General features: G+C 46.7%; 1 protein-coding gene across 1 annotated transcript in view; it reads right to left on the bottom strand.

Annotated features, from left to right (window-relative positions):
• Positions 1-17684, bottom strand: part of LOC119174188 (uncharacterized) — a 25388-nt gene extending 7704 nt beyond the window's left edge. The window contains exons 1-4 of the mRNA XM_037425014.2: positions 17606-17684; positions 17230-17356; positions 13660-13799; positions 11193-11260 (exon numbers count right to left, since the gene is read on the bottom strand). Of these exons, the coding sequence (XP_037280911.2) occupies positions 11193-11260; positions 13660-13799; positions 17230-17356; positions 17606-17607 (337 nt within the window). The 5' untranslated portion in view covers positions 17608-17684. The remainder of the gene's footprint in view (positions 1-11192; positions 11261-13659; positions 13800-17229; positions 17357-17605) is intronic.
• Positions 17685-23647: the final 5963 nt, after the last annotated feature.

Raw genomic sequence — 23647 nt, 5'->3', positions numbered from 1 at the left:
AATTTGGACCACTTCCCTCTGTGCCAAGGGCATCAGCGACGGAAACAAGAAACGCCACCACCATGACTAGCCAAGTTGCACCATCACAGCTCATTGTCAGCCAGCCCGTCATACCGAAGGTGTTCCATGGTGACCCGTTCGAGGACGCTGAAGACTAGCTGGATCATTTCGAGAGGGTGGCAAACATAAACAAATGGAACGAAGCAGGCAAGTTGCGCAACGTATACGTCTGTTTGGAAGACGCAGCGCAAGTGTGGTACGAAAACCACGACGCATCTTTGACGTCCTGGGAAGAGTTCCGGCGGCAGCTACTGTGTACGTTTGGACACATTGATCGCCGGGAAAAGGCAGAAGCAGCTCTTCATGCACGGAATCAACGCACAAATGAGACAGTCGCTATGTACATAGAGGACATGTCCCGCCTGTTCAAGCGAGCTGATGCCAACATCACTGAAGAGAAGAAGGTGCGTCATCTCATGCATGGGGTAAAACAAGAGCTGTTCGCGGGACTCGTTCGCAATCCGCCGCGCACTGTTGCTGAGTTTCTGTCGGAAGCAACAACAATAGAAACGACGTGGCAGCGGAGAGCCCGGCAATACAATCGTGATGTAGCCTGTACATCAGCAGGGGTGCAAACGACTGGAATACTAAATGACTGGTGCAAACGTGGTGGTCATGAAATACGTGTCATGTTAGATCATGACTACACGCCAAGCTTGTGATGGGCTTGCGGCAGTTTCGCTATCTTAACATATATTACATTTAGTATTACGTGACGTGAATGGATGATGAAGGTATGTGACTGGTGCAAAAGACATTAAAATTAAGAGAGGCGTGCCATGTAACAACATGACTGCATGCCAAACTCATGATGCGCTCTTGGTCGTTTCGCAAGCTCACATACATAAAATTTTGTACTACGGGACGTAAATGAATGACGAAGGTATGTCATTGGTGCAAACATGAAAATCATGAGATGCGTGTCACGTAAGAACATGGCTACACGCTAAGCTGATGTCACATGGCTCACGTCACATGCTAAGCTGATGTCACAAGAACATGAGTACGTGCTTGCTCTTTCTGTCACATGGCTTTTGTCACATGGTTTACTTTCTCCTCTATACGTTCTCGTGCTCTGCGCAATAAACTCAGTTGGAAGTTGGCGCTCGTCTCCTTCTTGTCTCTTTGTCGTCGTTCTGTTCTCGCGCTCTAACTATTGTCATGTCCTACGAACTAGCGCATACTGCCACCCTTCTTATGGGGTAGTTTATTGCGGTACTTAAAATAACGTAGAATCATTCAACAACTAGTGAGGGGACGTTAATCGTGAAACATCATTCCACAACTGCTCACACTACTCAAAAAATTGTAACATACGGTGTTGACAAGTTTTCTTCAATTCAATGCAAATTTTTTTATCAGAAAAACACTGGAAGCCCACCAAACCTAAAAGGAGATAGAACGGCCTAATAATATTTTTTATTAAAATCTGGGGTTTACTTTCCAAAAACCACCACATGTTTATTAAAGACGCCATTGTGGGAGGTTCCGGAAGTTTCGGCCATCTCGGGTTCTGTAACATGCACTCAAATCGGAGCGCAGGGGCCTACAGCATTTTTGTCTCTATCGAAATCACGGAGAACGGCTTGAAAAAGGCCCTAATGACTTCTGCAATTCAGTAGCGCTGAAATCATTCAAGGTAAATGATACGAATGTACGTGACTAAACTCGCGTATTACCCCGTAACATCACTAGCCACGCGACTTCAAACCACGTAACAACGCTCACGTATCTATATCTAAAGCAAGGAGTCATGTGACAAGAGAGAAACATGACATGACAAGAGCTTTATTGTAGCCCTGTGGAACTGATAGTCAGGGGAGCCAGAGGCCCTCTCAAATCAAGCGCCCCCCTTAGATTCGCCCACGATTAGACTGGATGTCGAAGTTTCGCCAAGATGCGTGGGCCCTCTGGACGGCCTCACAATCAGTGCGGACACTGCTGCCCTTCTAATATGCATTTCATTGCTCCTTCGTGGCGGATGGAGAGGCATGAAGGGCTTGGCACTACTAGAGCATGTGATAAAGAGAACATCACAACACGACTCACGGGCACACTTCAAGTGCGAATAGCCCGGGTTTATCCTATTAAGGGACGAGGAGTGGGATACGAACGGCTTTGCAGTAGTCCGAGTGTGCTCCCTGAAGGCTTGTTGTGGGGGGGGGGGGGGGGGGGGAGGAGGTCAATATTTTTTGGGGGCCAGGTGCTAGTCGGAATGGTTTTACGGAAAGGTCATGACGAATATTTATATATGTCCACCTTGTTACGAGCCTGGTTTAACATCGCGACATGACTAAAATATGTAACATCACATAACTGCTCACCTGACTAAAATCACGAAATATCTTGGGACATCTAGTCACGTCGCTTAAACTAACGCAATTATTTAGGCAGGTTACAAAAATCACACAACATTGCGTAATAGGTACTCCCGAGGGATGTTACCACTATGAACAACGTAACATCTAGTCACTTTTACTAGAATGATATTGGCAGTAACACGTTATGAGGAGCGTTGCTAATGGTAACGTGTTACTTTTAATGCGATAGCAGTTATATGGACACTCTCGGCTAATTATTGCCGCTGCCGTTGCCATCGCCATCGCCATCATGACCGGGATAAGTATAAGGATGCATATGTATAATATATATTGAAGGCACAAATAAAAATCAATGAGAAGAAATCATTTGACGATTTCCCCAAAGAGAACTCTTTTGGGATGCGAAGGAGCGTCGTTGGGCGCTTGCGGCTTTTTGGGTTGAGAGGCGCTAACGTGGGTGCTGACGTGAGCGCTGAAACATTATTTTGAGGCGATGGCTGGCCTAGGTCCTGTAGGCGACACGTACAGATATGTTTCAACGCCTAGGGTAGGTGCGTGTCAGGTTTACTGCGTGTGAACCGACGAGTAGGCGGTGTAACCAGTGGTGGTGGCGGCAGGTGTTGAGCTTTTAATTAACGAGGCGGCTGCAGCGGGCGCCGTGGCTAGCGAACGGCAGGAGAAAGAGAGTGACGTCAGCACGCACTGCGAGGGAAGCGGCACGAGAGCACACAGCAGCGGCACGACCTACTTGGCACCACGCCAACACCTGGGGCACGGGGCGCATTAACCAACTCTGCCGTGCCACTGATGTAGTTCATATCAACAACTGCGATATATATATATATATATATATATATATATATATATATATATATATATATATATATATATATATATTGCCACAGGAAATTACCATTGCTCCGCGCAACGTGGACGTTGGGAACCAGAGAAACACTAACGGCACGACTACGAGCGACGAAGCCAGCCGCAATGCACGAGCCGGACCTGCATGCGCCCGGTACTCCGCCGAACAGCCAACGCGCGCGAAGAAGAAGAGAACGAGGGTGCTCGAGGCAGAGGCTCACGAGGACTACCGCCCTTGGATCTTCTTGATTGCTGTGCGTCGTTCACTTTGGGCACAAGTTCGCCCTTAATAAACCGTGTAAATAGAACATCGTTGTTGTGAGGCTGCTACATTCGTTACATTTTCTGGTGGAGGTGCGGGGTAGATGATTCCAACCCCCACGAGAGAGCGAAGTCCAAGCCCTGACCATCCGCAAGCCGTGGAGCTGACGCCGGTGCATCAACAAATCAGTCGCCGTATTCGAGGGGATTCACCAGAATTTGGACCACTTCCCCCCGTGCCAAGGGCATCAGCGACGGAACAAGAAACTCCACCACCATGACTAGCCAAGTTGCACCATCACAGCTCATTGTCAGCCAGCCCGTCATACCGAAGGTGTTCCATGGTGACCCGTTCGAGGACGCCGAAGACTGGCTGGATCATTTCCAGAGGGTGGCGAACATAAACCAATGGAACGAAGCAGGCAAGTTGCGCAACGTATACGTCTGTTTGGCAGATGCAGCGCGAGTGTGGTACGAAAACCATGACGCATCTTTGACGTCCTGGGAAGAGTTCCAGCGGCAGCTACTGTGTACGTTTGGCAACAATAAACATCGGGAAAAGGCAGAAGCAGCTCTTCGTGCACGGAATCAACGCACAAATGAGACTGTCGCTATGTACATAGAAGACATGTCCTGCCTGGTCAAGCGAGCTGATCCCAACATGATTGAAGACAAGAAGGTGCGTCATCTCATGCATGGGGTAAATAAAACAAGAGCTGTGCGTGGGACTCGTTCACAATCCGCCGCGCACTGTTGCTGAGTTTCGGTTGGAAGCAACAACAATATAAACGACACTGCAGCAGAGAGCCTGGCAATACAATCGTGACGTAGCCTGTACATCAGCAGGGGTCTTCTCGGCAAATGTTGTCGATAACCTTGACACTCTGCGGGAGCTCGTCCGGTCAGTTGTCAGTGAGGAACTACGCAAGCTGCAGCCACCCGCTTCACCGGAACTGTCTGTTGCGGATGTTGTCCGAGAAGAAATTCGGCAGGTCATACGGGAGACGCAAAGAGATGCACTACCGACACGACGCGCTGTAACTTATTCTGAGGTGCTCAGGTGGCCTGCTGTCCACTGTGGGCCTATCGAGACACCTGGTACTTACGCACCGACAACACGTAGCCCGCGCCATATCATAGAGGCAACTCGCAGCGCACCACTTCCGACAGAGACAAGACCTCGGAAAAGCGATGTGTGGCGAGATGCGGAACGTAGACCCCTGTGCTTCCATTGTGGAGAGGCTGGCCATCTTTACCGGTTTTGCCGATATCGTCAAGCTGGTCTTCAAGGATTTGTGGTCAACGCACCGTGTCCGCGAAATGGCGAAAGGCCGTCCGACATCGAGGAATACCTGTGCTCACGTCAGAGCTTCGACCTGCATCGTCGTCACCAACCGCGGTCACCATCCCCTCTACGTCAGCGCTCGCCAAGCCCACGTTCCTTTCCAAACGCACCTAGGCATTGTTCGCCTAGTCCAAACCCGGGAAACAGAAGTGGGCGACCTGTGGAGGCGAGGCCGCTGGTGATTCAAAATACGAAGATCCTCCACTGCGACACCAGCGTGACGACGACGACGACGACTGTCTCCAGGTAAAGAAGTGCAGTAATGAGAAGATAACTTCAGACTTGCCGTTGGTAATTGACGGGCTAGAGGTCACGGCTCTAATCGATACTGGTGCGGATTACTCTGTGATATGCTACGATTTAGCGAAGTGCCTCAGGAAAGTTCTGACCGAATGGAGTGGACCTCAAGTACGTACGGCAGGCGGTCACCTTATTACGCCTCTCGGCAGATGCGCCGCAAGAGTTGAGATACGAGGTTTCACTTACGTTGGTGACTTTGTTGTCCTGCCCGTATGTTTGAGAGAAGTTATACTCGGAATAGAATTTCTGCAAGCAAATGGTGCCATTATTATTTGCAGAGGTCGAGCGTATCATTTTCGACGGAACAAGCTATAAAGGTAGCTCGAGCAGACGAGCAATACACCACTCCACTGCGCATCGTCAATGATGATGTGACTGTACCGCCGCAGAGCAGTGTAATGGTTCTAGTCAGAAATGATACGTTTAGTGACTACGAAGGTGTGGCAGACAGCAACATGGATGTTTTCCTGAAAAGAGGTGTTTGTGTGGCACGAGGGATTATCCAGCTACGAAACGGGTACGCAGACGTCCTCCTGACAAATTTTGGGAACGAATTCCAGCACATCGCAAAGGGGACAGCCATAGCCTTTCTTCAACAGGTTTGTGAAGACACAGAACTATGCAGCCTTGAAACAACGTCAACGAATATGAAACCAACATCTGATGTCTGCGACGTAATATCCGTAAATCCCAATCTTTCAGCGATCCAACGTCAATAGCTGTACGACCTTGTACGGGAATTCGGCAGCTGTTTCTCCAATAGTTCAAAGGTACGACGCACAACCATTGCAAAACACAGGATCGTAACAGACGAGACAACCAGGCCGGTACGCAAGCACCCGTACCGCGTTTCACCAAAAGAAACAGAAGTCATTAAGAATGAAGTACTGGAGATGCTTGAAGATGATGTTATTCAACCTTCTAGCAGTGCGTGGGCATCTCCTGTAGTACTTGTCAAGAAGAAGGATAACACGCTAAGGTTTTGCGTCGACTACCGGAAATTGAATGCTGTGACTAAACGGGATGTATATCCCCTCCCGCGTATTGACGACACATTAGACAGACTTCGGTTTGCCAAGTTCTTTTCGTTACTAGATCTGAAAAGTGGATACTGGCAGATCGAAGTTAATGAACGTGATCGCGAGAAGACTGCTTTTGTTACCCCGGACAGACTCTATGAATTCAAGGCTCTCCCTTTGGTCTCTGTTGTGCGCCGGCAACGTTCCAACGCATGATGGACACTTTACTTTCCAGATTGAAGTGGCAGTGTTGCTTAGTGTACCTTGACGACGTGGTCATCTTCGTCGCTACATTCGAGGAGCATATCAAGCGCCTGCGAACAGTGTTAGAAGCAATCCGTTCGGCAGATTTAACCATCAAGCCAGAGAAGTGCCAATTCGGTTTCAAAGAGCTTCAATTCTTTGGGCACGTTGTCAGCGCCCACGGTGTGCGCCCTGATCCCGAAAAGACAGCCGCCGTTGCAAGGTTCCCGGTGCCAGCAGACAAAAAGTCAGTACGGATATTCCTAGGTCTCTGTGCTTACGACCGACTATTTGTCAGAAATTTCTCGCAGATTGCAGAACCCCTGACGAAACTTTCGAGAGAAGATGTACCTTTCCAGTGGGAAACAGAGCAACAAAGCGTCTTCAGCGAATTAAGAAAACGGTTGCAAGAGCCCCCCATCCTTTCTCATTTCGATGAAACAGCTGACACGGAAATACACACAGACGCCAGCAACATCCGAATAGGATGCATCCTAATACACTGGCAAAATGGCGAAGAAAAGGTGATAGCATACGCCAGCCGAACTCTAACAAAGGCGGAGACCAATTATTCGGCCACAGAGAAAGAATGCCTTGCCGTCATCTGGGCCATCAGTAAGTTTTGGCCTTACTTGTATGGTAGACCATTCAAGGCAGTCAGTGATCACCATGCCCCTTGCTGGCTAGCTAACCTCAAGGACCCGTCCGGACGACTAGGTAGGTGGAGCCTCAGACTGCAAGAATTTGACATAACTGTGGTATACCGATCTGGCAGGAAGCATACCGACGCCGACTGTTTGTCAAGGGTACCTGCAGACACAGCACTGTCAGATGAAGAGGACTTTCCATTCGTGGCTGTTGTCGAGACTTCTCAGATAGCTGAAATTCAACATGCGGACGAAGAATTGCTCCCGCTCATCGAACTCCTGAAAGGAGCTGACGTACAAGTACCTCGTATATTTTCTCGAAGGCTCGCATCGCTCTGCCTCCGAGGAAATGTCCTCTACAAGAGAAACTTTAAGCCCAACCGTGAAAAGTTTCTGCTTGTCGTTCCCGCAACTATGCCGCAAGAAATATTACAAGCGTGCCACGATGAGCCTACGTCTGGACATTTGGGGGTCACTCGTACGCTTGCACGAATCAGTCAGCACTATTATTGGCACAAGCTATTGTCTTCAGTACAGCGCTATGTCAGAACATGCCGCGAGTGCCGAAGACAGAAAGCGCCTCGTGCTAAGCCAGCGGGCCTTCTGCACCCGATAGACCCACCGAAAGCACCCTTCTAACAAGTTGGAATGGACCTCCTTGGACCATTCCCAACATCTTTACTTGGCAAGAAGTGGATCGTTGTAGCGACTGATTATTGAACGAGATACGCGGAAACAGACTCCTTGCATGGAGGAACGGCAGCTAAGGTCGCCAAATTCTTTGTACAGAGGATAGTTCTACGGCATGGCGCTCCAACTTTTGTAATCACCGATCGCCGACGGGGTTTCACGGCAGAACTCATGGAATGTCTGCTGAACATGACCCACACTGTTCACAGGAAAACTAACGCATATCACCCTCAAAGCAACGGCCTGACTGAACGCCCTAACAGAACTCTTGCTGACATGATATCTATGTATGCGGACGTCGAACACAAAGGTGGGACAAAATTTTACCATACGTCACCTTTGCCTATAACACCGCCGTACAAGAGACTACCAAGATCACCCCGTTTCAACTCGTTCACGGTCATGTAGTTACCACAGCACTGGACGCTATGTTACCTATAGATCAAGATGACTACCCTTCTGATCTCGATGACTATATAGAGAGAGCGGAGGAGGCCCGCCAATTAGCAAGGTACCGAATATGTCACCAACAACGAATTGATGCCGACCGCTACAACCGAGGAAGACACGAAACACCGTATGAAGTTGGTGACAAAGTGTGGATATGGACCCCAGTACGACGACGAGGCCTGTCTGAAAAACTCATTTGTCGATATTTCGGTCCTTACGAGGTAGTACACCGACTCAGCGACCTCGTTTATGAAGTCAAGCCTACAGGGCATGGACATTCTAAACGACGCAACCCCACCGAGCGTGTACACATTGTGCGCATGAAACCGTACTACGACCGGTACGAAGATTAGCCACCCCACTTGCTTGCTGTACAACCATTTCAGTCTTACAAACCTTCCGAGACGGAAACGCTGCATACATTATCATCAAAAGCATCGGGGCGATGCCTCTTGAGAGGGGGGATAATGCCAGAGGAAATTACCATTGCTCCGCGCAACGCGGACGTTGGGAACCAGAGAAACGCCAACGACACGACTAGGAGCGACGAAGCCAGTCGCAATGCACGAGCCGGCCCTGCATGCGCCCGGTACTCCACCGAACAGTCAACGCGCGTGAAGAAGAAGAGAACGAGGGTGCTCGAGACAGAGGCTCACGAGGACTACCGCACTTGGATCTTCTTGATTGCTGTGCGTCGTTCACTTTGGGCACAAGTTCGCCCTTAATAAACCGTGTAAATAGAACATCGTTGTTGTGAGGCTGCTACATTTGTTACAGTATGTCTATGTCAATATGTAGCAAGCTTCGGGAAGGAAATCCATCAAATAAAAAGTTCGCATGGGTGTAGGGCCACTTCTGCTCGTAAGCAATCTAAAATGGTCCGAGACGCGAAATGAAGTTTCATTCACGAATGACTTCGTGGGAGCATGACGGTAGCACGAACAGTTCAATGACATAAAATTCACCTTGGATAGTGACACGCGCAGTGTACAGAGCTGAAGGTTCTGTGTACTGTGAGTTGGCCGGATGAAGTATCAAGCCCGAGAGTGACATCGGCATCTTTCTTAAACTTGCGGTATAGGGTCTAGGAGATTATGAAAATGGCGGCTCCTGTTACAGTAAGAGCTTGTGTGGCGCCGCCCTTAAGATCGATGTCGATAACGTTTTGCTGTGAAATAAATAGAAGCCTTGAGCAGTCCCACTTGCATGCGGCTGCTGCCTCCAGAGCAGCGGCGATCAGTTTTCCACTTCTGTAGTAGGTGACGGGGAGCGTCGTCGTGGACATGGTGACCGGTGGTTCGCGTATACAGGGTCCTTGACCGTCATTGGTGTATTGTATAGGCATCCTTGACGACGATCTAACAGGCCTGTCTATGAGATCAAATGAAGAAGGAGCTTGGCGACAGTGTCTAGCAACGTGTCCAATGACCATACAGTGGAAACAGATGGGTCTATTGTCCGGCATCCTCTAAGCGTCAGAGCGACGGTAAAACGGAGCCAGAGATTCCGCGATGAGATTCAACGCAGCGCTCGTGGTTGTAGGCATGCCATGGTGCGGCCTGGCAGCGTGAACAAAAGGCATAGCCTGCTGCGTTGGCCGAGCAGCCACAGCGGCGCACATGAGAGGCGCTGCGACAAGTGGTTGCTGAAGCATCGGTGGGAGGACCTCAGACACTTGGGTTTGAATGGCGTGTTGAAGGTCCTGCACCAAAGCATTCGCGGACTAATGTGTGAGCGGCAACAGCGACAGTTGGCGCGTCAACTCTTCACGGATGAAGTTCCTGATCGTCGAAAAGAGAGGTTGCTGATCAGTAGGACTGGAAACCAACTGCAAGCTTGCGAGCGTGTCTGGCGTCCTGAAGATTTACGGATAATCGCGCAGTGCCTATGCAACTCGTCGAAGCTCTGACAGAGAAAGATTAGCAGAGCGATCGTGGTGCGATTTTTTGCAAGCAACAGCTGAAATGCGCCGTTTTCTATACCCTTCAAGGTGTACCTGATTTTCTCTTCCTCGGGCATGGCAGAGTTGAAGTTAGATAAATTCAACTCATCCGTGGTGTAGCCCATATGATTGTCGCCTGGTTGCTGTGCAAATCGGCGCAAACGTTGCTCGGTGTGAAGCTTGCAAGCCGCAGGTCGTCGAAAGACGACCGTAGTAGAAGTCTTGAAACCGGACCCCATCATAATCTCAGCCTAGTGGTCATTTAACCACAGTTGCGTGATGTGTGCATACTATAACGTCACGTAGCCAAGCTTGAATTCGTCATCCTATTTGTTCCTGGCGCCGACTCTTTTGTACCTCGCCTACCAATCTTGCGCATCCGATTCAGCTGATCTGGTGAAGATAGGGGGCTCGTTGAGGACACACATTGCTACAACTGACGTGGACGGCCGAACGTTCCACCTGGACAGTAGTTTTGGGGGCCATGTTGGTGTCACAAAGATGGGAAGCTTAGAGGAGTGAAGTTCCAGGTTCGTACGAATAGTTTACAAACCTCTACCAAAGGCAACCTCTACCAAAGATCACGTGATTTACTCACGTACAAACGTACTGAAAGGCCAATTAACATCAGCAGGACGGAATCCAAGCCAGCGCAAGAGGGTGTCGCGCGTATATAGCACCCGTGCTGTGGCTTTCTTTTTTGACTGTTTCATCGTTATCTCGCATTGTTGACAACAGTTTGTAGTCGGAGGCAATTTGTTCATTTTCGGTAGATCAATGGGAGGTCATATTAGCTGTCTGATTTGTGCGTCACATACCTCCACTAGTGGTTTCTGCTGATGGCAATCTGTTTCGTCTAGCATGTACTGATCCATTGTGAAAATTACGTTGTTTAAAGACGATTACACGTTATTATTGCGGCAGAAATTTACTTTCATACAAGCATCCATATCTGGCCATGTTAGTGTGACGCATTCAGCACTAAGCACACAACTTTCATGATGAGAACCGATCGCAAAGAACACTCACAAGTGCTAACTTTCAACATACCTTTGTCCACGGTGAATGTGAAAATTCCCGGAGTGTCGTCATACTTCACGTGAAATGGAATTTGTTCCCTGAAAAATTAAGATATCAAGGAGGTTCACACCTCAGCAAGTTTCTTCTGGAAGACTGATACATATTACTAGTAGATTAAACAAGTTGGAGGAATTAAAACATTCTGCAGGACTAATATAGTGTGTGCATGCTTCAAATTTCTCGGTCGAATAAGATCAAGGATGCAGTTGTTCTCTAAAGGCTCATAATTAGTTCCCAATGCCTTGCCTTTCATTTTATGCTGTAGTATGTTGCCTCGTTTACATTAGTTTTGAATTTCTGCCACCGATATGATTTAAATCAACCTAGATGCGCATAGGAGCGTTGCCATAGCACACTTGTACACAACCTACTGCCGGAAAGAGTACTGGTAAATAGAACACAAGAGCTTCAGCACAAAAATTCAAGGGGACCCTTACTAAATTGTTGAAGCCGGGAAAAACCTACGCGAAAGTATTTACTACTTAAGCAAAAGAAAGAACAGTGGAGATATATAAAGCACTGCAGCTGATTCAGTCAGCTCCGGGTCATTTTTATTCGCTGCCTAGCATTCACAAACTTTAGACTTCTGCCGCCATCTCAAAGCGATAGGTCTTCAAGAGCCCACGTGGCGGAAAAATTACAGGGTGCTTCAGGTTTGGATTCAAGAGTGTAACGAAAAAGCGTTTCGGGCCTCGTTTCAATAGGCTTTGATTAGGTAGCTATGCTCCACTTCGGTGATTTTAGGTAATACAAAGAGCAGGCGGACCTATTAAATTAACATCGAACATGTCATTTTACTTTCAGCTGGGAAGTGTCCTTTTGAAGAGTAAAGGTTGGCGGAGCATCGTCTGATTTCACACATGTGTTTGCAGAGAATGGGGTGTGAAAAGAACTGTGACAAAACAGGTGCACATGTTAATGGAGGTTCAAACTCCTTCACACACACACACACACACACACACACACACACACACACACACACGCGCGCGCGCACGCACGCACGCACACGTACACGCACACACAATATTGACTAGAGCCTCCAAATTGGCGCACACTTCCCGAAAAGATGGGAGAAAATTCCCCTGCGATAAACACACAAGCTGGTGTCCTCATTTACACCCAGCAGAAAAATCTTATGTGTCATTCGTTTCACATGAAATGAAAATTTCGATGCTATCACAGCGCATAGATTTAAATGTAGGACATGACTGTATAGGTCTCAGCCTGGTGTAAGCTGTGGAAGTCATTGTTGTAATACGCACTACAGGTTGGTTAAAGTACGTAAAGGTTTTTGGTGAGGCAATGCAGGAATACAGGTTTCTCTAAAATTTCGCGTATCGTAAGATTTCGCTTTATATATACAAAAAGACATGATAACAAAACAGGAGCCAATTATACCTTCTCTCGACATACATTCTTTTGTCTTGCTGCCAGAATGTCACATGCCGCATGCTTACAATGTACGTAAAGCAAGGAATTGAAAAATATAAACGCCTGTGCTTGGCACTTACACAAAACAAATATTTTAAGATCACAATTTAATTTTGAGTGTAACTGGCTACCCTGTTCAATGTCCTGTACAAATTTGTATCAGCTGCTGTGTCGTAGCCTGTGAAACTCAATGCGAAAGACATTGAGTTGTGGACATTGTGGACTGCCTCCACTTCTGTTTTGTCCTCGCGACGATGAGCATAGTAACTTGCTGCAGTGCACAAGAAACGTTCTTCTTCACCGGCTTGTGCGAGTGGTGTTTCCTGCATTTCGTTCTTCCCTCGACCTTTCGGCCTTGACTAGTCAACTCAAAGCAAGCCTCACAATATGCTGCTCTCTTGCACCAGCACACCAGGGCGAAATCCCTTTAGTGCTCTACGGCTAAACTCCCGATTTCACTTCGGTCTCAGCCTGGTGTAAGCTGTGGAAGTCATTGTTGTACTCAGCTGATTCCACAATGCCCATGCTTCGTACTGCAATACCCAATTAATAAAACTTCGGTACGTTGTAGGTACGTTGTCTATTAGCACTGTTCCTTACATGAGAAAAGGGAGGAAATGTGGCCATCAGGTACATAAAGCGTCAGGAGCAGGAAAACGATTATGTTCTATTGTTGAATATGTGAATTCGTATACATTTCGTTCATCAGCACAGTAGTAAATCGGGGAACAATTAGGCGTATCGCCTATTCTTACAAATATTTTCGCTGTAGTATTATCCTTCTAGATCGGCCTATAAATGCTTTGAAGAACATTTATTGTCAAAGAAGATGCTTTTTAATTGTTTTTCACAAAACAACAGATAAAAATTATCTTCGCATCTATCAAGAGCTTTACAAGTCATGAAATATTTGAATAGGCATTCGGGAGCGTTTAAAATACTGGATATAGACGTCCACGCTTGAAAGTTGCAAAAAACTACTGAATGTGGTTTTCAAAAAACATACTGTGTATTTGGGAAAATGAAAACATAGGTTGCGGTCTTCTGCTCTGCGTTGAAGGCAGTGCGATTCGCCTGCAAGCACTCGAACACGGTGTCGTTGTCCGAATCCGAGATCGACACAGCGAAACGGAAGGTTTCAAAAATCTGCAGTAAAGAAGACGTTGAGCACATATTTTGTCAAATTCGCAGTAAATAGGATGTTGGGTGCATATTGAACACCAACACACAAACACATTGCAGACGCGTGCTTGTATATGTATAGGCTCGTTGGCGATTGCTGGTGGCCTAGTTAAACAAAGCATCTGAACGAAAAAAACACGTCATGGCAACATTTCAGTCTTTTTTAGCCATACCTATAGTTATCCGAAATAATGAAGCAGCTTGGTCAGCAAAACGCCTTGCTGACCTTTTTTTACTACTTTCACGGGGTAAAATTAGGCTACATAACTGATGCAAATGCTTTTTATGCGTTTTACCACAACATGCACGTGTATGAATACAGCCACATGCATATAAGAAACTATATATCCATGTGGTTTATGAGCACTCGCGCCTTATAACGTCCTTAGATTTCTTACTTCGTTGTGTGAAAAATCTCGTGCGTTTATTTTTACGCAGTCAGCAGCTGAAACGATGTGATTGATATAGAGCTGTAAATATAATGTCAGATTTGCTTTATGTACCAGAATTAGCAATGACACAAAACTTCTTCCGCTAAACGTATTCGCGTAGGAGTGGTTGAGTCAATGCTGGTACCAGATTTATTAATGAAGTTGGCCGACCAACGGCAAAAACATTTACGAAAGATATGTACTTTTACTTTGTCCTATTAGTTAATTGTATGCGTGATGACAGAGGACAAAACGACGACGACGACGAAAAAGCGAGCAAGACGCATAGGATTTCGAGCCAAATGTTTGCCAATCTGTTGATGACTCGTGGTGGCCCATAGAGGTGGCATTCCACAATTGGACTTTCCGCCTAATTTTGGAACTTTCCGCTTTGAGCTCGAGTTCGTTTGATTTCCTCATTCTGTCAGGCAGTCTTGTTATTCATCTGCCTTAACGCATTTTGTCGTTCTGTATTCAAGGTTTACTTTCCGTGTTTCTCATAAATGTTGTGTGTTTACTACCACGTTGTGTCTCACTCCATTTTTCCTTGCATGGCACACAGGACAAGCGTGACGAACCTATTCCTGAATATTTTTCTTACAGTATGTATTATAAATAGTAAAAAAGACATACATATAAAATACACATATATAAACAGTAAGACAGCCAACCAGACACACAGATGCCAGTGAGCATGTGCAGTAACGAAAGGCAAGAGGAGGAAGGCCGCGAAGCTCAGCGCAGCCAAGCTGCCGCCACCCAGATAGGGAGGGCCATCGATAGTGGCGAGGGAAGGAAGCACGGTGAACACGGCGCACGAAGCGTGAACAGTAACGACGCGGCGGAGTACGACATCGCCGAGCTCCAGCGCAGTGAGTTGGGCCACCGTGGAAGACACGTTCGCTGGGGATAGCGGTGCCAGGAAGGGCCAGGGGACCGGTATGACGACCACCCCGCAGCGTGCAGAGTCGCAAGTAGAACGCAAGCTCAGCTTTAGGGACAATGCCACGCCGGGAACCAGCACCGCCATGCGAGGAGCTTGGTGAGCCAAAAAAAAAAAAAAGTCACAGCTTTGCCGCAAAAGCAAAGCTGTGAAAGGCACTGAACGCGATAACAACAAATTTCCGTGTCTCCACCTATGGAGACACGGAAAGCATATCTTGTCCAATGACCTTCCCTATTAAACATGCGCTGTTCAGAAACCATCCGGTTATCGCTTACCTTCTACATCTTGGCGTTTGAAAATACGCCGCATTCTACCCCCCCCCCCCCCTGTTTGTATCTGCTTTCTTGTTGTATGTCGCTATCGTAGGATTTCAAGAACAGGCGTACACCACTATTGTCGGTAACCCTTTCTGGTAGCTGGACACGGCGACCGTCTGCTGCCTCTGAAGCTTTAAGCGCTTTCACTTGTTTGTGTCTCAAGCGGCCGCCCCTTTTGCAGCACACCGCTCCAACTTTGCGCTTTTTTTTCACTCTCTGAGAACATTTTTAAATCACTGCCACCTGACTTGAAATGAAGCGAGGACTGCACTCTTCTGCTTTATGGTAATTTCCTTTTCAGACGGCGATCATCATCAGGGACACGCACCACTACCTTGAGAAGACGTCACCACTAACCCCTTTAAAACTAACACGCCAAAGATGACACGGCAATTTCGAAAAAGATAGGTCCTCCTATCGAAACGTCGGCCAGCCAGTCTGAGGCACTTCACCTGTCTGGTCTGGCGGCTTTAGCTGTAGCCGCCAGACAATTGGTCTGGCGGATACAGCGCTAAATATAAAGAGAGAATTTCAACTAGAACTGTTTAAATTGGCAAGGTGTTGCTGCTAGTGCGTGCATTGAATGCAGCTGAAAGCGCAAAAGAATACGAAGCTAATGTGTGGCTTAAATAAATATAATATACATTACTGGTTCAACGAGCTGATGCACTTTTTTTACCATTATTACATGCCAAAAACGTAAACATAAAATCAAGCCTTTCAAGCGTGACCAGAGCAACTGATACCTTCATAAAAAGAAAAAAAAGAAGGCGAAAAAATAAATAAAGCAACGCTAGTACTCTGAAGCGCAAGCACTGCTCCTACGCGGGTAGTGAGCGGCTTTCCCACAAGGCTTTTGAACCCAAGATGGCGTACCTTGGCGCAACTCTGCTACCTAAAGGTAGCATATAGAGTAACTCTAGGAGAGGCAGTAAGCGCGCGCCACTATGTGGCGAACCGAGTGGCCACGCCCCCTTTTGCTAATACGCCTCCTCCGTCCGAATGAGACGGCCGTAGGAACACCGCCGCGCGCGCCCGATGCAGGCGGCCGTGGCAAGACTCGTTTTTCGATGACATTTGCAGTGTAAATTGCTGATACGGGGCCAATTTTTTCCTTTCAACTTGTCTTTGTGTAGTGTTCTTTCACTTGCAAATAAGCTCAGTGACGCGGAATATTCATACCTTCTTAGCAGTCGCAAAAATGATTCACGAGCATATATATATATATATATATATATATATATATATATATATATATATATATATATATATATATATATATATATATATATATATATATATATATATATATATATATATATATATATATATATATATATATATATATATATGTGTGTGTGTGTGTGTGTGTGTGTGTGTGTGTGTGTGTGTGTGTGTGTGTGTGTGTGTGTGCTAGTTTTTCTGAACCAAGTTTAGCGGTGAGTGAATGCCTGTTCGTGCTGTTCAGTTTCTTCGGGTCCTCGTCTCGTGCGCGTTGGTTCTAAAGGAATATAAAAGCAACATGCTATTGTTATTATTGTCATGACTTGTTTCCTCCTGTAGGACGTCCCCTACAATTTCTATATTAGCAGGAGTCAGAATGGAGGCCTGAGTAAGATTCAACACCATGTCGCATATATATATATATATATATATATATATATATATATATATATATATATATATATATATATTCATACCTTGAAGGTGTCTGGTGCATCATAGGGCAGCTTTTGTGGTCCTCCGGGAGCTCCTAACTTTCCGAAAACATTGGTGGTAGTCAGAAGAGTGCCCAGAGTCAGCGCCAGAGAAATATGTGCACTGTACCTGATAACATGAAAATCACATCACATAATACACTCCGATGTATGTCACGATTCAAATTTTTGAAGATTAGTTGCTCTATTGTAAATGGTTGAAGCTATTTTCAAATTGCTGATTCATTGCTCAGTATTTACACGGCTTCTGCTCATTAATTACTTTCTAATAAAAGTGTACCTTTTTAGAATGTAAAAGTACGGCCGAAATTTCGCCTGTGCTTCGTAAAATAATTCTATCCACTTTGTGTGTGCTTACATGTTCGGTGATGAAGCCCCGCTCTGTTTACTCGACAATCGTCTGCCTCTCTTTTATGCACCGTTCTCTCCGGTACCTCTCATGCATGAGCTTGAAAGATATAAAGAACTGTTGCATCGTTGTGTGTTTTTGACTCGTTACAACTTTTACACAGCACAGCTTTGAATGTTAGTAAAATGACAGGGTAGTTTAAAACACTTACTTCATTATTTTATAGAAAAAAGTACTGCGCAAACATTTTGACAAACCACGTGTAGCATGTGTCCCAAGAGCGAAGTGGAGCTGATTGAAGTGTCACAAAAGAATGCTCGACAGGTGCTTAGATACCAAACAACCTGCAATAAGCCCATCTTTATGACTAAAGCTACTACACGCGCGTGAAATAGCTTTATTTAAAAGTTCAGTCGAATTAGTAAGCGCTAAATGTTTTTGAAACACCTGGTTCAGCAAAGAGTGCTATAAAATAAATGCCACACTTGAGAGAGTCATCGTTCTTCTTGCCAATATTTTCTGTGACCAGTGTAAAATTGTGTGCTCGTTGCCCATGCTTAGGCTGCAACTTCACCTGTTCAACCACTGGTCTTGCAAAGTTGAATTTAAAATCATTCGCGATCATAACTTGATGCAGCCCCCACAGAGAATGTTGCAGATCCTGATAACTGACCCTATAGACCTCGGCCAGTGCTCCTTTCAGTCGCGGTGTGAACAATTGTACAGGCCGACTTCAACGGCAGGTCATCAGCGCATGTTCCTTCGCATGACCTGAAACTTCGTGTGTACATTCATATAGACATCCTTAGTAGACGACTAGCGATCATTTAACTTTATTATGCGTTGTGTTGCGGCAGAAGATCACTTTGCTGGATACGCTGCCACTGTCAGCAATTGTTCGACGTGCCGCGTTCCAGAATTTATGTCAAGACATTTTTTTCTGTGATCGAAACGAATATACCAAAAACTCTGAGCATGAATTTTGAGCCTCACAGTTTATTGTTTATGGAAATATAAAAACTGACTGATCGCAGAAGAAATACGTCTTTAAATGCTAATTACCTTTATTACTGAAGATCATTCAAAACAACGCATTCTTTCCCGGAATGTAACACTGAGTGCTTCGTAATCATGTCACGCGAACAATGCATCATAATTTGTGACTGAAAGGAGTATTACCGAGAACTTCTCAGGAATTTTCGGCAAACTCTTCCTCAGTACGTGGTTCTGAGCACATAATAGCGTCCGCAGGTGGCCGAAGAAAAAGAGCGCATATGAAGCGAGGCACTTCAGAATTCGGCAAAGGCTACCTGAAATGGGCGTCAATAATAATAATAATAATAATAATAATAATAATAATAATAATAATAATAATAATAATAATAATAATAATAATAATAATAATAATAATAATAATAATAATAATAATAATAATAATAATAATAATAATAATAATTATAATAATTATAATAATAATAATAATGCCGATGATGACGATGATAATAATACTTTAGCATGCGTTCAAAATACAAAGCTATAGAAATAACCGTTTCCCAGCCCTGCATGCACACGATCTTCAACCGAGGAGCCAGCGTGCGTGATGGATAAAAACTAGCATTTGTTCCATGTACGAATATGAGTGAAGCCTCGCTGCGGTGGTCTAGCGGCTAAGGTATACTCGGTTGCCGACCCGTAGGTCACGGGATCAAATCCCCGCTGCGGCGGCTGCATTTCCGATAGAGGCGGAAATGTTGTAAGCCCGTGTGCTCAGATTTGGGTGCACGTCAAAGAACCCCTGGTGGACAAAATTTCCGGAGCCCTCCACTACGACATCTCTCACATACATATGGTCGTTTTGAGATGATAAACCCCACATATTAATCTAATCATATCGATCAAATGAGTGAACATACATAGAAAATAGACGCAACTAATTATCTTCTTTATCTCGCTGCCGGGGCATTTGTGAGCGTCTTTTGGTGCCAGTCGACGCATAAAACCACACGGACTACATCGATACCAAGTATTTCACTGTGGGTGAGCTTTTTGACCCTTTTTCGAGACTCTTCTGTTTGCCCATCTGCTCAGCTGAGCTCGCTAGGCTGAGGCTACGGCGGAGCGGCCGCCGGCCCTTCTCGGAAGGGTGTTTCAGCACTCTACGCACGGAATGTCTATGCAAGTCTCTGTCGATGGGAAGGATATCACTCCCGATGATCTTCAAGATTCTGGATGGTCTGTTGCTACCACTAAACGTAAACTTCGTGGGACGCATACCCCCAGGACCGAGACGCGAGCAAGCGTCTCCATGCACGGCGACGCGTGGTCGCCTCAGCGCTCCCGGGCTGCGGTGAAGAAGCGTCTTATCGCTGCTTTTAGACTTCCTTACCTTCCAATAGGTCACCATCGAGTCATCGTGAGACCTAAAAATGGCCTGGACATGAGAACTGTGAGTCAAATTAAGTTCGCGATGGCACTCGCAGTGGCTGCAGCGCTCAGTGAGGAAGAAGTCACGGAAGACGTGGTATGCCCGAATACGATGCAGAACATTGCAGTTATAAGCACTCCAGCGGAGAGGAACGCCAGAGTGTATTCCAAGATGACCGCCATTACTCTCGGTACCGCCAGTTTTCATGTTACTGCCTACCGAGCTGCCCCCGACGACACCTGCAAATGTATCATCAGAGGTGTTGACGCCGACATCGGTCAAGAACAACTTTATTCACTTATTGTACACCCAAGGAACCCGACTGCACTCCAAGTGAAAAGAATCAAGAATTCCACCACGGTAATCATCCTCTTTGACGGACTAAAAGTGCCAAATTACGTCATATGTGGAAATAGTTTGGTTCGCTGCACCCTGTATCGTCGACAGACGGATGTCTGTTGTGCCTGTGGAAAGCTAGGTCATCGAGCCGATGTTTGTCCCCATCCAGAGGAGGCCGTCTGTAGAGGGTGTGGTATGTCATCTCCTTCGGAGCATCACGTCTGCACTCCAGAATGCAAGTTGTGTGGGGGTCCACATCTCACGGCAGACAAGACGTGTAAGCATCGTTTTCAAGTGCCCTACATAGCCCGTCGACGAAGACGAGAGTGACGGATGCAATATACGATGGAATTTGCGGAACAAGACGCCGACGACATGAACTTCACAGATAGTGGAGGAGACTTCCTATCGCTACCAGCCGCTGCAGGCGGCCGCGCTACGACTGAGCGCCCGAGCAGCAGCTGGCGCCCACGTGACGTCAGCCAACAGCTACAACCACCGCGAGGGCGATCCCGTTCCAGAGGCAGAGCAAGGGGCCGTTCGAGATCCAGAGGACATTCTAGATCCAAGGGCCGTTCTAACTCACGGGTGCCTACCCTCCGCAACGGTGTGCAGCAAGGAAATCAGCACTAGACCTGGGCATCAAAGATCAAGGGCTCCCAACCACAGGTAAAGGGGGGTACCAATCCAGAGCAACACTGAGATATATATGCGCAGATGCAAAGGGAAAATGCTAACCTCAGGGCCATTGTCGAGCAACTCAGGGCTGAAATAGCCGACTTAAGGAAATCACAGCAGGTTTCGTCTCCGTCTCCTTCAAACACAGTTCCCTGTACAGAGGCCACATCGGATGCGAGTCACGATAAGGTACCCATGGACGTCCATCCAGAGACAAAACCAACAAAAAGGAGAGCGCTAGCACAACCGGCCAATACCGAGGACAGAGATTTAAAAACAGAGGTCAAGGAAACCTTGAATGATATCAAAAATGCTCTCAAGGCGGTGTCGAGTCGATTGCGGTATTGGACAGCAGAGTCACAAAGATCGAGGCTGACCAAGCTAAAGCTTTACAATCAGCCGAGGCTACTCCGGCCCAAGTAATACCTAAGGTCAGGATCGTGCAGAAGGTGGCAACCCGTAGCGTCTCTCAGGAGAGAGCTTTTGAGGGTCCCAACAATGGCGGGACATCTTAAATATTTCGTAATTTGGCAGTGGAACTGCTGGGGCTTCCAATCAAAGAAGGCAGCTCTCCAGCAGTATGTTAAATCCCAGCCAATTCGACCACATGTTATTATGCTACAGGAGACGCTTACGGAAACAATGAGCCTGCCAGGCTACACCCATCACATCACGAAACCTCCAGATGGCCGCGGTATCTGCACGTTTGTGTCCAAGAAGTACACTTACATTGAGCACAATTTGCACATGGCAAATAGCAAGATTGAACACTCTCTTTTAGAAATTATACCTGGCAGCAACCTTAAAAATAGCATTTTCATACTCCACATATATAGCTCTCCAAAAGGCAGGCACCATCGCTTCACCTCATTGTTATCAAAAGTCGTTACGATCGCTAAAAAAGTGGACGCACCCATAGTTATAGCGGGAGATTTCAACGCACCCCATCAAGCTTGGGGCTACCCTCGCACCACTGCCAAAGGAGCCGAACTCTGGCAAGCGGTATCGGATCTGAATCTTACTTTGGTTATTGACCCCACGTTTCCTACCCGCACTGGAAATTCTTGCTTTAGGGATACTACCCCAGACCTCACCTTTGTCACAACCACGGGGGAGGTATCATGGTTAAACTTAGGAGAAAACTTGGGGAGTGACCATTGTATTTTGAGTACGACATTACAAATTCAAGCAAAGCCCCCTAAAGCTTTTAAATTTACAGATTGGGACCTCTTCCGTAAGATCAGAGCGAAGAGCGCAGAAGAGAATAATGACTCACCAAATTTCGACAAGTGGCTGTCTCAGCTGGTCGAAGACGTCAAGTCGGCCACCAAAACGATAGAGACTGATCTACCGGTCAATAAAATGGATAGTAGGCTTGCTCATCTTCTTGAGGCTAAAAGCGCCCTCCTAGCCAGGTGGAAAGCACACCGTATGAATCGAAGACTGCGAAAATGCATCGCAAGTCTTAACCAAGAAATAACAACTTACTGTCAGACGCTGGAAAAACAGCATTGGGACGAGATTTGCAACAAGGTGGATGGTCAGATGAAAGTTGAGGAAAATGGAACCTCCTCAAACACCTGCTGCAGGAGACCAAATCTAAATCTAACCAGACGCACTTGGTAGACCGAATACTGCACTCAGAAAGGAAGGTTAAATCGGACACGGAAATAACGAAGTGTCTGGCACAGAGATACCTCCCTTTGGACACTACCCGGCCTCCTTCTGGCTACGCGCAATACACGGGATCACCAGCCTTCGAATTGGACAAGCCCTTCCAGGAAGAAGAGGTCCGCACCATCTTAAACAATCTTAATGGGAACTCCAGCCCGGGCCCGGATGGCATTACAAACAAGACACTACGCAATTTAGACGATGACTCTGTCACCTACCTCACCAAAGAAATCAATCGTATTTGGGAGACGGGGACTTTCCCTGAGCAATGGAAAAGGGCGTCGGTTATTCTCATACCTAAACCTGGCCGGAGTCTCAGTTTTAGCAACTTACGACCCATTTCACTGACGTCCTGTATAGGCAAGGTCACCGAGCATGTCATCAACGATCGAATATCAAAGCACATAGAGAAGACTAACCTGTTTCCGTACAACATGGTAGGTTTTAGACCACACCTATCTACTCAGGACGTCATGAAAATGCTGAAGCACCACATCATAGATCAGGAGACAAAAGACGTTAGAGCTATTCTCGGTCTGGATCTTGAAAAGGCCTTTGACAATGTCTCGCACTCCCACATACTTGCCTCCATCTCTTCTCTCAACTTAGGAGCCAACTTTCACAAGTTCACCAGCTCGTTCCTCAGGAATAGAAAAGCCACTATACAGCTTGGGGATCTCAAGTCTGAGCCCTACGATCTCGGTTCCTTCGGCACCCCGCAGGGCTCAGTCGTCTCCCCACTGCTTTTTAACATTGCATAGTGTGGCCTTGCTGCAAAGCTCTCAAACCAAGAGGGCATCAAGTTCGCCATCTACGCAGACGACATCACCATATGGAGTGTCGGTGGCTCGGAGGGCTCTGTGGAGAGCTCTCTTCAAGAGGCCGTAGACTGTGTTGAAGTCTACATAAATGAAATAGGCCTCAAGCTCTCGCCA

This window comes from Rhipicephalus microplus, chromosome 5 (assembly GCF_043290135.1).
Source record: "Rhipicephalus microplus isolate Deutch F79 chromosome 5, USDA_Rmic, whole genome shotgun sequence".
In the NCBI taxonomy this organism is placed as follows: domain Eukaryota; kingdom Metazoa; phylum Arthropoda; class Arachnida; order Ixodida; family Ixodidae; genus Rhipicephalus; species Rhipicephalus microplus.
The sequence above is the reverse complement of the archived record's forward strand: the minus strand, read 5'-3'. Positions and strand labels throughout refer to the sequence as shown.